Source organism: Buceros rhinoceros, unplaced genomic scaffold, assembly GCF_000710305.1.
Source record: "Buceros rhinoceros silvestris isolate BGI_N320 unplaced genomic scaffold, ASM71030v1 scaffold352, whole genome shotgun sequence".
Classification (NCBI taxonomy): domain Eukaryota; kingdom Metazoa; phylum Chordata; class Aves; order Bucerotiformes; family Bucerotidae; genus Buceros; species Buceros rhinoceros.
In genome coordinates this window covers 20527-34262 of record NW_010399290.1, presented here as the reverse complement: position 1 = coordinate 34262, position 13736 = coordinate 20527, and the positions used below count along the sequence as shown (strand labels likewise).

The following is a 13736-nucleotide window of genomic DNA, read 5'->3' as shown; positions in this document are numbered from 1 at the left end:
AATTTAATGGACGGGTCCCTCATCTGCATTGCTTCTATCTGGAAGACGAGAATGAAGTCATTGCGTGCTTCTCAGGCTTGCAGGGGTCACGGGAAGCAGTGAACAGTCCGGTGAGCTTAAGAGGCATCTATGTGAACTGCCCGAGGTGCTGCCTGTGGGTGTAGGGTCTTGCTACTGTGAGCTGTGTGTTTTCTCTGCTTCATGAGTAAAGTGAGCCCAGAGAGGCCGTAAAACCTGTAAAATGACCGGCATGCATGAGGTGATTAACCCATATTCCCAGACCTTGGCTATCTCAACCCGTTGCATGTCCAAGGCAAGGTCATTTTGGCGATGACGACTGAACAGGGACTGCCTTTGTACCTGCTTTGCAAAGATTAATCTGTTCTGTGTGTTTGGGGATCCCAGCCTGGGGTTGGCCACCGCAGGGATCACACCAATTACTTTCCTTTCTGTTGTCACATGGAAAGGGTCTCCCTAGAAACTGTTTTCCTGAACAATGAAAATGCAAATTAAGGATGTCAGCTCTATACCCAAAAATAAGATTTCAAAACCGTTCAGCATTTCACAGTGGTTCAGTGACAACTTGAAGACTTGCAGTTGTCTCTCATGATGAGAGACAGGCAGAGTCCCCCCGCTCACCCTCAGAGCTGAGCTCCAGTGGGTGCCATGGGCCAGAACTTTGTCATATACCTGTTACTTATAGTGCTTCTGACTTCAAAGAGCTTGAAAATCATCAATGCAGCTTCACAAAAGGTTTCTGTTCTCGCTGCCGCTCTACTGATGGCAAAGTAGAGATGTGTCTGAACCTGGCTGGGTGCTGCTGGGGCTCAGCATGCCTGGACGGGGTCCAGCTGCTGGCAGGGCCGTGGGCAGCCCCTCGTACCAGCACAAGATTCCTGCGTGATTTCTCAAAATGTTTGACCGTGCCATAATTTCAGATCTCTTCAAATTGACCTGAAGTTTTTTGTTCCAAGTTGTGTTTTTCTTTCGAGTTGTGGACAGCTCCATGTGGAGGGGAGGACACTGCAGTCTCCTTTTCTTCTGCTTCTGAAATTACCGGGTGAAAAAACTTCAGCGTAAAACACCTGTTTTCCTACTTGGGGGGAAAATGCTGAGCAGATTCTGAAAATTAAACAGTAAAACCACCCCCAAAGTCACCCACTTCTTGGTGCTGGGGTGCTGTGATGGTTCGAAGGGCTCAGCCGGAGGCGCTGGATGAGCCCGTGGGGCTGGTGGCCAAGCACTGTGGGGGCTCTGCAACGCAACCAGCCCCCGCAGCATCCCCCACCAGCCGTGCTGCGGGTGTCGGTTTCCTCAAGCACGTCTGAACAGCCAGGCACTTCTGTAGGGTTTTCGGGGCTGACTCTCCTGGGTGTTTAGTCTAAGTCCTTTCCCTCTTGGCAGCTACATTGAAGGGTTTTCCTAAAATGCCACTTTAGCTGCACAGGCAGTGAGCAAAGCACGCTGGGCTCAGAGATCCCATTCACAAGGAACAAACGAGAGCTCTGTACGTCCTGCAGGATGTAAATACATCCTGCATTACACTGTCATTCTGGACCTGGCAGAGTTTGATGGGCCAAGTGAATCATCCATCACAATCGTTTTCCAGAAAATTGTACTACTGGAAGTTCATACTTTTTATTAAAGGAAAATACTGCTCTCAATGTTCAGTACTTCTTGGCTTTGCCTTTAAAGCAGAACAAAAACTAGATCTTTCAGGTTTTTTGTGCTTAATTTGGAATAGAACTGTAGGGTGTAAGTTTGTAGGAGAAATCTTTATCCCAATGCTGGGCAAAGTTTGTTTGGTGGTTGGATTGTTTATCCCCAATTTTTAACGCTTTAAGAATAGCATCAAGATCTCCAGAGTGGAGAGCTAACCCTTCTTAGGGAGGTAGAGCAGTATGGTGTGAATGGGGAAAGGGACTGCCCACAGACTTTCTCCCTGTCTCCCTCTGACCAAGTGAGGTGTAAAAGCCTGATGCCCCTCAGGGAAGTATACTCAGCTACGCACACATCACCTCCCTAAGAACTATGGTTCTCTGTGGCACGAGCCATATCACACAGATTTTACCCCAACTGCATTAGCTCAGGTCATCCCCAAATTGGCACAGGGTAGTGCCATTCACCACGACCCACGCTGGTGCTGGTGCTGAATGCGCTTCCTGCTTTCTTTGAAAAGAGGGGAGAAAAAAAAAAACCAAACAAGAAGAAACAAAGCAATAATTATGATTGAACATGCCTTGGTCAGTGCCGACTTAGTTAATGGAGTGCACGTGGATAGTGAGACCAGACATTTTACAGAATGTGAATCTTTTTCAAAACACTTCCTGGCTTGTTTCATGGGTGCTGGGAGCATCAGTGCTCCGGTTCTGCATCCATGCAGGTCTCCCAGGGGTTCTGGGGGAAGCGAGGCAGCGCGATCAGGAGGAGGGCGATGCCGCAGATGAAGAGCAGGACGAAGGAGGCGCAGGCACAGGCGAAGGACCAGGAGTAGCTGTACTCAATCCAGACTGTCTCCTTGCTGTCGATCATCCTCTTCACGGATTGTCTCATGACTTCAACAGAGATGATGATGCAGAGACCTGACGGAAGACAGGAGCAGTGGGTTGAATAACCAGCTGTCAATTTTTCATCCTTAATTAACCACCTTGTTTGTCTTTTTGCATGCGGGAATTGCAGTGAGATTCACAGGTGAGTCACTGACTTCAGCGTTCGAAGGAACCAACGCTTGCAACTGCTTAGAGCTCTGCTAGAACCCAGGCCATCCAAGTCAGCACTTGTTGAGCGTGATCTTTTAGCAAGGCTTAGATGGGAAACTGAAAGTGGTGGATGAAAAATGGTGTTCCCTAGGGAGTTCTCGATGAACTGAGTGCAAGTATGTGAGCACTGAGTCTCCTACCTGCGAAGGTGTAGAACATGGATGCTGGCTTGAGCAGGTAGTCCCTCTTCTTCCTGAAGGATAAGAGGACGCAGATTGTTCCGATGATTGCAAAGCCAACGCTGAAGATGGCAATGGCTGCAGCTGAAATGCTGTATTCTGCCAAAGGAACACACACAAAAGAGCAAATGTATGGACTTCTTGAGCACGTTCCCATCAGCTGTGGTGACTTTGCAGGAGGTCACTCTGAGAAATACTTATAATCTGCTGCTGTAGAGTGAGGTAAATTGAATATTTCCCTCAAATAAAGGCAGGGGCGAGTATTGGCCATGTGCCTTTTGAATGTGAAGGGTATGAAACCAGAGCAGCAGGAGGAAACACTTTCTGAACACTTACTGAAAGAACAAATGGCACCCGTATTGCTCTGATGACGCTCTGGGCTGGAGTCGGTTCAGCTCTGCTGCCTAGATGTTATCATTGAAGCCTTCCTGGGCTCCACGCTCTCATGTCTTCCATCATTCCACACTCTGCTCTCAGAGTCAGTAGACAGCTCTACGCTATTTCTAACCCATGTCTGTATGGAAGAGCCCTGACAAGGCCCCTGTGCATGGGGCCGATGCTGTACCGATGTGGACAGACAGCTGTGCGCTCCGTGGGGCTCAAAATCTGAGCAAGCAAAGCAGGCAGGAGGCTAGAGGTGAAGTGTTTGCACAGCACCTTTTTTTTTTTTCTTTTAAGACAACGATTTCCAGCTCTGAGAAAATCCAGCTTCTTCAGGGCATGGGATTAAACCCTCCATCAAATGTCCTTGGTTTTGCTACGCCAGCTAAGGTGTGCACTGGACACTTCCCCCAGCTGAAGGACACTTCAGTGTGTGAGTGGAGGGGAAGAGTTTCTAATTGAATAATTCAGGCCTTCATTTACATATTGCATTCATTTCCAGATTAGTTTAATATTTAACACATGTAGCCATGCGTGAACGTCACAGTGCCTGATGATATTTGCCTTTCAAGCCATTAAAAAAAAAATACCTTCCAGGCAAGATCATGAAGAATTTTTTTGCCTGTTCCTAATTAGCTCCATCGAATCGTGGCTATTTCTGCAAAAGGGAACAGCAGATCCCTCTTTGTTCCCCTTGCTTTTCATACCACTGTTTTATTATAATGTCCTCAATGTTTCTCTTTGCTGTGTGCTGGAACTGCCTGGAAGGGTTTGTTGCAATGTAAAATCTTCTGCTGGGGCTTAAGCTTTTTCTTTTACTTCAAAGAAAAGAAGTTCTTCCTGTTTTTTTTTTTTTTCTTTGAAATTACTAAGAAAGTGTTAGGTGTATTTTTAAGGTGAGATGGCTGGATCTGATAGTATATAAATGAGCAAGAGCGCGTAACTCAGATATATGCTCGTCTATCTGCTTGAAATTCCCAGGCTTTCCTGTCTGAGGAAACTGCTTTTTGAGAAAACCCATGTGCAGGGTTTTCCACTGTCACCGTTCCCCCTGGGAGCAGAGCAGATTGTTTAATAACTGTCATGTCATCATCAGCTCATCTCCTCCATCCACAGCAAAACAGGCCGTGTGGCAAAGCGGGAAGGAGGTTGTGCAGAATGAGAGGGCGAGAGAGGCGAGGAGCACGTCAGGAGAAAGCTCAGAATATTTGGCTTTATCAGGGACTTACTAGTGATGTGAAATGTGTCTGTGAAAGGCGTTTTCCAAAGCCCTGCGCTGTAGACAAGGACTGTGTGTGTCTGTGTGGGATCTCCGTTCCCTCCTTCCTTCCACAGGTCGCTTCATTTTCTCATGGCTTTCATATAAAATGGGTGTGAAGCATGAAATTCCTAACGGCCCTCACAGAGTCTCTGTTCTTCTTTGCAGTGTCAAGACTCAGCTTGGGGTGTGATTTATTCATTTACCTTTTATTAGTGTCTCCTTCCTTCGACAGCGAAGGCCCAGGGTATCACGGATAGCGCCAATGTTGTCCAGTCCTTTTTATGCTGAAAAGAATTGCTGCAGGTTTTGTGTGTATTGATATAATCATGTATTTGTTGGACAACTTTGAGTAAACTCACACTTATAAGTGTGATCATATATAAAAATCTTCCTGCCCAGTAGGTTGGCATTTGACTTTGTTCAGAGCATTTTTTTTTCACATTTCCCCCCCGATGGCGGTATCTGATAGAAATTCCTCCACTGCTTTCAGTGGAACCATGACTGAACGTTCATTTTGGGGACCCCTTTAGCTTAGATCTTGTGTGCACCCCAGTTAGGAAAATATTCTTCAGGATCATTCTTACCTTTCTGGGTGGTTACTTCAAATATCTCCGAGCTCTGTCCTGGTGTGAAGTGCTTGAAGTAGGAGCAGTTGTGTTCTGAAAGAGAAAAGGAAATTTAATTTAGTGCTCTTGGAAATCTCTGATAAAAGGTAGTAAAATGGTATTTGCTTTTATCAATGTATGAAGCTTGCAATGTTTTTAAGATTCCCTACCGTTGGTGATACCAAAAAATTGGAGTTGGATCTGTGTCATTCGGGAGCAGCTGAGTGGCACACGTACACCAGGCCACTGACTCCAGCATGGACAAGGCTGAAGCCCCCTCCGATACCTGCTGTGGGCTGTTCCCTCTGAGAGCTTTGCCCGCTGGCTGCTCGTCTATTGAAAATACGAATTACAGATAATGTTTCTCATTCTGTTCTTTGGTCGTCACATGTTTCCTCCTCTCTGTAGCTGTATTTCCTGGTGATGAGACCTGCTGTGCCTGCAGCTGAGCTGGCATCTCAGCTTGCCTCCCCTTGCCACTGCCGAACCGTTCCTTGGTGGCATCACCGCATCAGCCATAGGAGGATCACTTGAGCTTGGTGGTGAGTTTGGACTCCAGAAACAGAGGGTGGGGTGTCCTCATCCACATTCTCCCTCACAGCTCTTCCCTTCTTCAGCTCATAGACCCCTGTGGGGGAGCAGCTGGCAGGGGGGATCATCCTGGGGGAGTTTGCTGCATGGTGGTGGTGGGGGGGGATGTCACCATGTGACAGGGGTCCCAGAGATGAGGCTACTGCAATACAGCAAAATACATGGTGTTTTATGACAGTAGGGACACTGAGGGCCTTTTTTTGTCTGTTATTAAAAAAGATAGGTAGTGGAAACTTTCTGAAGTTGCTCTGTCTGAACTTAACATGAGCACGCTGCCAGGTACGTGGGGTATTTATAGAGTGGTTATGAAGCAAACGGGGATCAGCATTGTGGGGCAGGGGGATACAGGAGGAGGGAATTTGGTAGCTGAGTCTCTCAATGGCCCCAGTATTGGTTGCGTAGTCAGCCTGGTGAGAGTCAGCCGGCGAAGCAATGTCATTGCTGTCAGTAGGGACACGGTAGGCTGCCAGCCTCAGCAGGACGGGGAAGGGTCTGGTGATGACCTGCTGACTCGAAGCTTTGGCAGCAGAGGGGTTAGGGTGGAGGGTGTCCTTGCTATTTATAACCAATTTAATTGAAGGTTTGAAGGGGCGTGGGGCTGGGAGAACAGTTGCTCACTGGGAGTTTGGCTGGAAGGGTGCAATCATGGAGACGCGTTGAGTGGCGCCAGCTCTGATTGTGCTATTCTGCTGAGCCGGGCTGGAGAGGACGCGCTCAGTGCCTGCCCCAGCACCCTTCCTGCACCCCGGGCTGGACTCCCATCACACCAGGAGATTGTGCCAAGACTGTACAAAATACAGGCACTGCCTGTGCCAAAGGGCCGCTTGGTTAACACCAGCATCTCTTGTCCACTAAATAACGGAGTGAGCAACGGTTTCCAGGAGATACTGGAAGAAAGTCTGGGAGGACTTTCTGGTCTTCTCCAGCATCCAGGCCAGGGCAGGCTGCTCAGCACAAGTCGTAGGGTAAAGCTTAAGCCAGTGCCCCGCTGCAGGACCATGCAGGGTGCACTGCAGGTTTCCACCCAGGGGCTCATAGTACATTTTGGTGGTTATTTACAGCATTAAAGTGTAGGGACAAGAGGACACCAGCGTACTCTATGTTACCGGTTGGGTCTGAGGGTCACGTGAATGGCAGATGTTGGAGTTACTGATTCAAGGAGGTTTTATTTTTCTCTCCCAGGAGATAGGCAATTGTAAAGCAGCATTTTTGGGCCCATTAGTGGAAGATTCCTTTGAGGCACTCTTATCTACTTAATTTTATTAGCTGACTTTTATTTACTCTGCAGCTTCTCCTTGCTGGAGTCTAGGGTAGTGTTCAGCTCTGAACACTGACTGCTCTTTATTATCCTTGCAAATGACTGGAGAAAACACATTTGAACTCAGACCTTTATGACTGAAATTGCAGATTTTGAGCCTCGGAGTGGAGGTTGTGTGCCTCTGCCAGTTCTGAGCAGACTGAGGCTGAGCACCGTGTCTGGTGATCCCAGTCTGGGCATCCTTTGGCTCCTGCGCTAAAGGAGATGGGATGAAACTGGGACACTTTATACTGCATTGTTTGGTCTGGTTTTTAATTCATTCTCTGAAAAGCCTGAACTCAAAGCAGTTCCCAGGCGTGGTGGCTGTGCAAGGCCCAAGGAGAAGCCACCCAGACGTGGTGTGATGGGGGGTACAGCACAGCTTCATGTCCATTGCAGGTGAACCAAACCAGTCCAGGACTCCTTCCCGTCCGTGACAGCTCATCAGAAGGTGAGCTCACAAACCCTGCTCTTAGAGGTGGGCTTGTCTGCAGGAAAAGGAGCTGCCTCTGTCTCTTCTGGCTTTTAGCAAAGCTCTGCCAAGGCACCATAAACGGGATTATGAAGCAGGTTGGCTCTAGTGGAGATATTTTTGGAAAATGCATTTATTGTGGGAAAATATAACTAGATTGATTTTGGTGAAATGATATATTGTTTTCAGTTTAAAGATGCTTTGGTGCTTTGCTGAGCTGTAGATATCTGTTTCAAGAAAGCTCCCTATTACTGAAGAGAACTGAGGCACTTCAATGCCTCTCTGGTGCCGTCATTAATAAGAGAAAAGCCCATTTGTGTCACACCACATTTACATAATGGATAGGATTTAAAATGGGTTTTATGATGGATGAAAACTGTGTGGCAATCTTTGTTTCTCTCCACTCCTAATTGCATTATCTCTGCCACAAGGTCAGCTCAGTGTGCTGATGGGAACAGTCCTGGGACTCAGTGGTCATTACGGATCACATGAGCTTCAAGGTTGTAACATGATTTATCACGCCGTGTCCTCCCCATTCCACACCCTCCACTCTTACAGTCCTCCTGGTCCTTTTCCTTCAGATCCACCATTCCTGGATGACCATCTTTCCTTTACTTGTGCAGAGCCAACCTCTCTTGACGCTCGCTGCCTTGGGGTTGGATTCAGCCGTGAGACACAGCAGAAGTGCAGATCCATTGAACTACGGCTGATCCTTGAGGTTCTGCAATATGGAGACCTCACGGGGGAAGAAAGGGCTGAAAGGTCATGAAATGTTTGGGCCATGCAGAGTTTCAGGTGGCAGTTGTCACCCACAAGCATTGGAGTGACAGGCTGGGAAAGGGCTGCAGCCCACCTTGCTCTTTAACCTGAGATGGACACTCGCATGTGGGGTTTTGTGGCAGGCTGGACAGAAACATCTGGATTTTAATGTGATGTTTCCCCTTGTATTGAGTTTGGGAGACAGGACCTGCTGCTGTGGTCAGAGGAGGTGTTAAGGTGAGAGCTGAGCACTGGACGGGGCCACACCTTGGGCTCAGACCTGGCCAAGAAGTCAGGGAAAAGCCTTTGACACACACTGAGTTTTGGAGATGACGTCTCCAAACAGTTTAATGTCACACCAGCCTTGCAGAGTGAGTCTCATACAGACATGGGGAACGAGACAGCCCTGCTGATAACCCCCTGACTCAGGCACTTTTCCACTCTGGTTGCCTGAACTCAGGTTCCCATTTTTACAAGGACCTCTTTAACCTGCTGGCAGCACGTGCAGGCTGCAGAGCATCCCCGCTGCCACTGCCCCTCGTGCAGGCAGACGAGAGGACACCACCAACACTGGAGTTACTGGCAGTGGAGGCAAACTCAGATTACAGCCGGTAGTAAACGGCCCCGCTGCCCACTGTTACAAACGGCTCAGCATTAATCTGAATTTGCCCAGGTTTAACAGCCCGCTCCCTGATCTTTTTATTTCTTACAGTGGGATGCTGAACCCTTTCCAATTTGTCAACATCTTTGGAAGAGTGCTGTAAAATTTTAAAGCTCTGCCTAAATCACAGCCCTGCTTTGTGGACTGCGAGCCAAGTCATCCTCCCTGTTCTGCACTGAGCTCAAAACCTAATAAATAATGTTAATTGTGCCATCCATTTCCTCCTCGGGGAGTGACTGGTAAATGGTTGCTAATACAGTGATAAATTCTGAGATTTCTTTTCCAGCCCTGGCAGTAACGTCTGGTTATGTCTCATGGTTTTCAGGAAAACCAGAGCCCACGTCTGCTCTTTTACTGCACGTTTGTTCGTTCACGTTTTCTCAACTGCTGCAGGTTTCACCACCCCGGTGTTTCCCTGCTGACATCTCTTCCCAGAAGTGTGAAATCAATCTAAGGCGAGCCATGCGGACGCAGCATCGTTTAGCAGCCCGGATCCGCAGGGGCCGTTCCCTCCCCCTCCCTGTCACTGTGCTCCTGGTGTGAGTAAAAACAGGGATTAAAATATTTATATTATAACTGAGGTGTAAATTTCACCCTTTGTAACCTCGGATGCTGGTTATGACTCAGGATGTCATCAAACTCCCAAACGACTTTGAAAACTGGACCACCACCTCTGGGGTGGGACGGGAGGCTCAGCTCCCCCGTCATCGCCCAGTTATTCGCTGTGCCTGGCAAAACAGCAGCGCTGGGACGTGATTCAATGCCTGTGCGAGCACATGCTGATGTCTGTCAAAGATAGGAGCTGCTTTCGTGCTGCCCTGCCTGCAGATCTGCTTTTTGCAGACAGCTGCATGTTTATGAGGTTTATGTTTACCACAGTTGTGCAATTTTGGTGTTTATCCACTAATTTTTGTTGTTTTTCCTTTTGCAGGCATTTTCCTCCACGTGTAAGGAAAGGCATACAGTGAAGAGCATGTGTCTAGGCTCATAAATACCTTTGAGAGAGACATTAAACATATGGGTGACACACTCCCAAGTTTGGTTAGCAGCACATCCAAATGCTGTGGCTCAGCTCCTCTCATCAGAACACGTAGTTTGGCCAAAGAGACAAAGAATTGCAGTAACACAGGGAACATACAGAAGCTGGGCAGTAAGATTTTTCACAGGAAATTTTCAAATATGTGCTAACATACATATCTCATTTCATGCTGCAAGTTTAACATGAAGGCAATCCTGTTATTTCTGTGCTGGAAAGCACCCAGTACCCTATAAACCTTCAAAAAAGCAGCGTAGCTCAGGCACGGAGGCAGTGTGTTAGTGCACGCGGCGTGAATGTTGCTGACTTTGCGCTCGGCAGACGCATAATGAGCTCCTTTTAACCATGGGAATGTAACGGTCTTCCCGGAAAGCAGCCCAGCCTGCTCCCCCACTGCCCTCCCTACCGACTGCACCGGAGGAAGCTGTGATGGAGACGTGCGTGGGACCAGGCTGCTTCTGCCAAGAGGTGAGGAGGCTCAGTAAGTCGTTCAGAAATTGCTTCAGACTCGGTTTATGACTTTTTTTAGCAGTTGGCAACACATGCTGCAGAGGTCCCTCTTCCTCCCTGCCCTGAGGAACAGTTGTTACTGAAATAGCTTGGGGATAGCCTAATGCCTGCCACGAAAAGGCCGGTCCTCCATAGCTATGTGGATATGGAAATCCTGAAGATCCAGCTACCTACGGTGGGCCCATAAATCCTGTTTTTTGCCCACTGCCGTCGGCATGCCAGGGTGCTGTGGGACCCCTGGCTGATGTCAGCAAAATTTCCTCCATCCCAGTTTCCATCTGGGCTTCCCATCGTGTCCAATCCTCCTGCCTTTCTCCCCGCCACTGTTGTTACTGCGCAGGAGACTCAAACATGGCCACAATCAGACATGCGAGGCAACACAGCGCGCGTTTGAGGTGTGTTTGCAGGTGGTGAGGTGTGTTTGCAGACCAGCATGAAAACAGCCCCCTGCAGCCTCATGCCATATTAAGTGCCAGGGGACCGCAGACCCTATTTTCCTTCCGCTATCTCCTGCAGCCTCCTAAGCAAAGCCTGGCACAACCCCGTGGTGCTTTCTCCCGTGCATCGGTGGGTGGTCACCTACCTCCCGGCAGGCTTATCGGCCCACAGCCCTTCTCTTTGGGACCTTGCTCCTGCATAAAAATCCGCTTTGTACAGAGTCGCCATAGCCCGAAATGAGCCGCTTCGCAGGTGGTGTTATATCCCTCCACTTTAGGGCTCAGCACAGCCCAGTGGTCCGTCACTACGGCTGCAAACAGGAGCGAGACACCAACCAGGATCACGGAGAACGTCAGCCGGACTTTGAGGGGTTTGTTCTCATCCATCCTGCTCCGGACCGGTGCTCCTGGCAGAGCGCGGTGGGTGATTCGCGAGGTCTCCCCAAATCCTGGCGCATCTGAGCGTTTACAAACGTCAGCCCCGCGCCGCCCGGGGAGAGCGGGACGGCCGCAGACAGCTGCTGGGCTGTGTCAGCCGGCGCAGCCAGGAGGCTATTAATGCACGTAACGAGCGCAGTGCCCGGCAGAGCTCGGCTTGCTGCCCCGTCCGCCGTGGGAGAGCGGGCGGGCCGCGGACAGCTGCTGGGCTTGGTCAGCCGGCGCAGCCAGGAGGCTATTAATGCACGTAACGAGCGCAGTGCCCGGCAGAGCTCGGCTTGCTGCCCCGTCCCGCTGGGATTGTTTTGGATTCCCACGAGCCGACCAGGCGGGCGCTCGCTCAGTCTCTACAGCCGCTCTTCAAAGGCTGTAAGCTCTTGACTTGCAGCATGCCCAGAAATAGGCATTAATAGGATGATTAACTTTTCAGCAAGGTTATGAAAACATCTGTGTTTATAATAGTGTCAGCCCTGAGTCCAGTGTCACCCTAATTAGTTTAATAGCCCTGGAGCCCAAATTGCACGCCTACGCCTTCAGCTCGCAGCAGCGCCTGCGAGGAGTTCAGAGCTGGACAGCCCTCCAGAGCTGAGCGCTGCGGCGTGAAGAAAGTGGCTAACTGAGCAAATTTACTTATTTTATTGTTTATTGTTTATTATAATTATTTTTTAATTAACCTGACGTATTCTGAGTAGTCTTTTTTTTTTTTTTTTTTTTTGGTGCCTTTTGCCTGGTTTTTCTTATGCAAATGTGCTCTCAGTGCTCACTTGCTTCTCCTCCATCCAGGCTTGCCTCAATGCACATAGTAACTCCAGAGTTTGCCTGGCACACCGTTTCCCTCTTTCAGAAGTGATTTCTGTCACCCTGAACCCAGATTACTGGGGCTGGGGGCAACCTCTCTCCTTCCCTTTGATGCTTCTGCTGATCACAAAGTTAGTTTGATGATAATGTCGGTGCAATAGGCCACTACGGAGATAATCACAATTGCGACAGCAAACTGAGGAGGGTGACAGTACCTGAATGTCAAAAGAATGGTTAAAAAATTGCCACTGGAAAGCTACAAATATCATGTTATCATGTCAAGATAACATCAAAGCTACTCCAGTCCAGTTTTATGAACATCCCAATTTGATGTCAAAGTACAGGTGCAGAGGTGTCAGCTCCAATGAATGAGGACAACCTGAAGCAAGGATTTCAGGAGAAAGGGGGGAGTGGGAAAGGGAGAGAAAATAAGGAGTAAGTTAAAAAAATACCAATCTAAAATAACTGTAATTGAAATAGGATGTAAAGTGGTTAACCCCACTCTGGGGAGCAGAGTGACCTGTCTAAACCCGGAATGGGCATCTGGTGCCCCAGGCCTGCCAGGGAGGTGGGAGACATGGGAAGGAGCAAAGGTACGTGGTGTGAAACCAGAGGCGAGGGGGACTGGGCAGGTTGTTGGGTACCTGGGGCAAGGCAGGGACCAGAGACCACGAGCACATCTGTAGGAAGATGCTCACAGCCCTGCACAGGGCTGTGGTATGCTGGGTTGGGGCTGGGAGAAATGTTAGAGACTGACATTTAAACCAGAACCAGGAGTTCTCATGAAAGAGGAAAATCCTCAAGGGAGCAGGCTTTAAACCAGGAAAGGAACACATTAAAAATGTATCGCCTTTTCTTTTGAAGTAGACTCGTTAAATTTCACTAGACATCAGTCGATCTTAGGAGCTGCATCCTGACTTTGCCTCCTCAATGCTACAGACTCCATAGGTCCTCCACAAGTTGAGTGTAAGAAAGTGAAAGTGTTTGCACAAGTGGGCTCAAAGCAAGGTTCTGTTTGCCGAGTGCTGGTAATGATCATGCTTTGGACCAAACACAACCTACAGGGACTGCAGGAGTGGGAGCTCCTTAAGTTTTTTGTGGTGTTGGTCTTAGGGTCTTTTCCAGTGTTGATAAAAATTCTCATTTAGGTACTCGGGGCTGGGTAAGTTCCTCAGGGTTTGGCTTTGTTTGGAGTTCCCTGATCATATCCAGGAAACAACTTCAGCGAAATCAAAAGGGTAAAAATTCATCCTCTCCTCAGCTGCAGAGTGGAGGTGGCAGTAGGAATGAACTTTGATGAGCATCATCGGAAAGTGGTAGTGGAGACTGAACACTCACATTTATTGCAGGGGAGGTGAAACACTGTCCTCAGCCCCCCCAAAAGGGACTTAGAGCCATCAGTCCCTGGGACAGAACTGATTTTGTGGGGTTATTGCTCTCCATGGGCTCTGTGGGTTTGCTACGAGAGCTGAGGGTAGTCCCACTGGATGGGTGCTGCCGCTTGCCGCTGCTGGCACAGGCTCGGTCTGGTTTGGGGGACTGCCGGCAGGTG

General features: G+C 48.9%; 1 protein-coding gene across 1 annotated transcript; it reads right to left on the bottom strand.

The window, feature by feature from the left end:
• Positions 1-2225: 2225 nt before the first annotated feature.
• On the bottom strand, positions 2226-11335 carry CACNG1 (calcium channel, voltage-dependent, gamma subunit 1). The gene is made up of 4 exons (XM_010131385.1): positions 11095-11335; positions 5165-5239; positions 2900-3037; positions 2226-2582 (listed from the first exon to the last, which is right to left on the bottom strand). The coding sequence occupies exons 1-4, from the start codon at positions 11333-11335 to the stop codon at positions 2356-2358; spliced, it is 681 nt and encodes a 226-aa protein (XP_010129687.1). The 3' UTR covers positions 2226-2355.
• Between the last annotated feature and the right edge of the window lie 2401 nt (positions 11336-13736).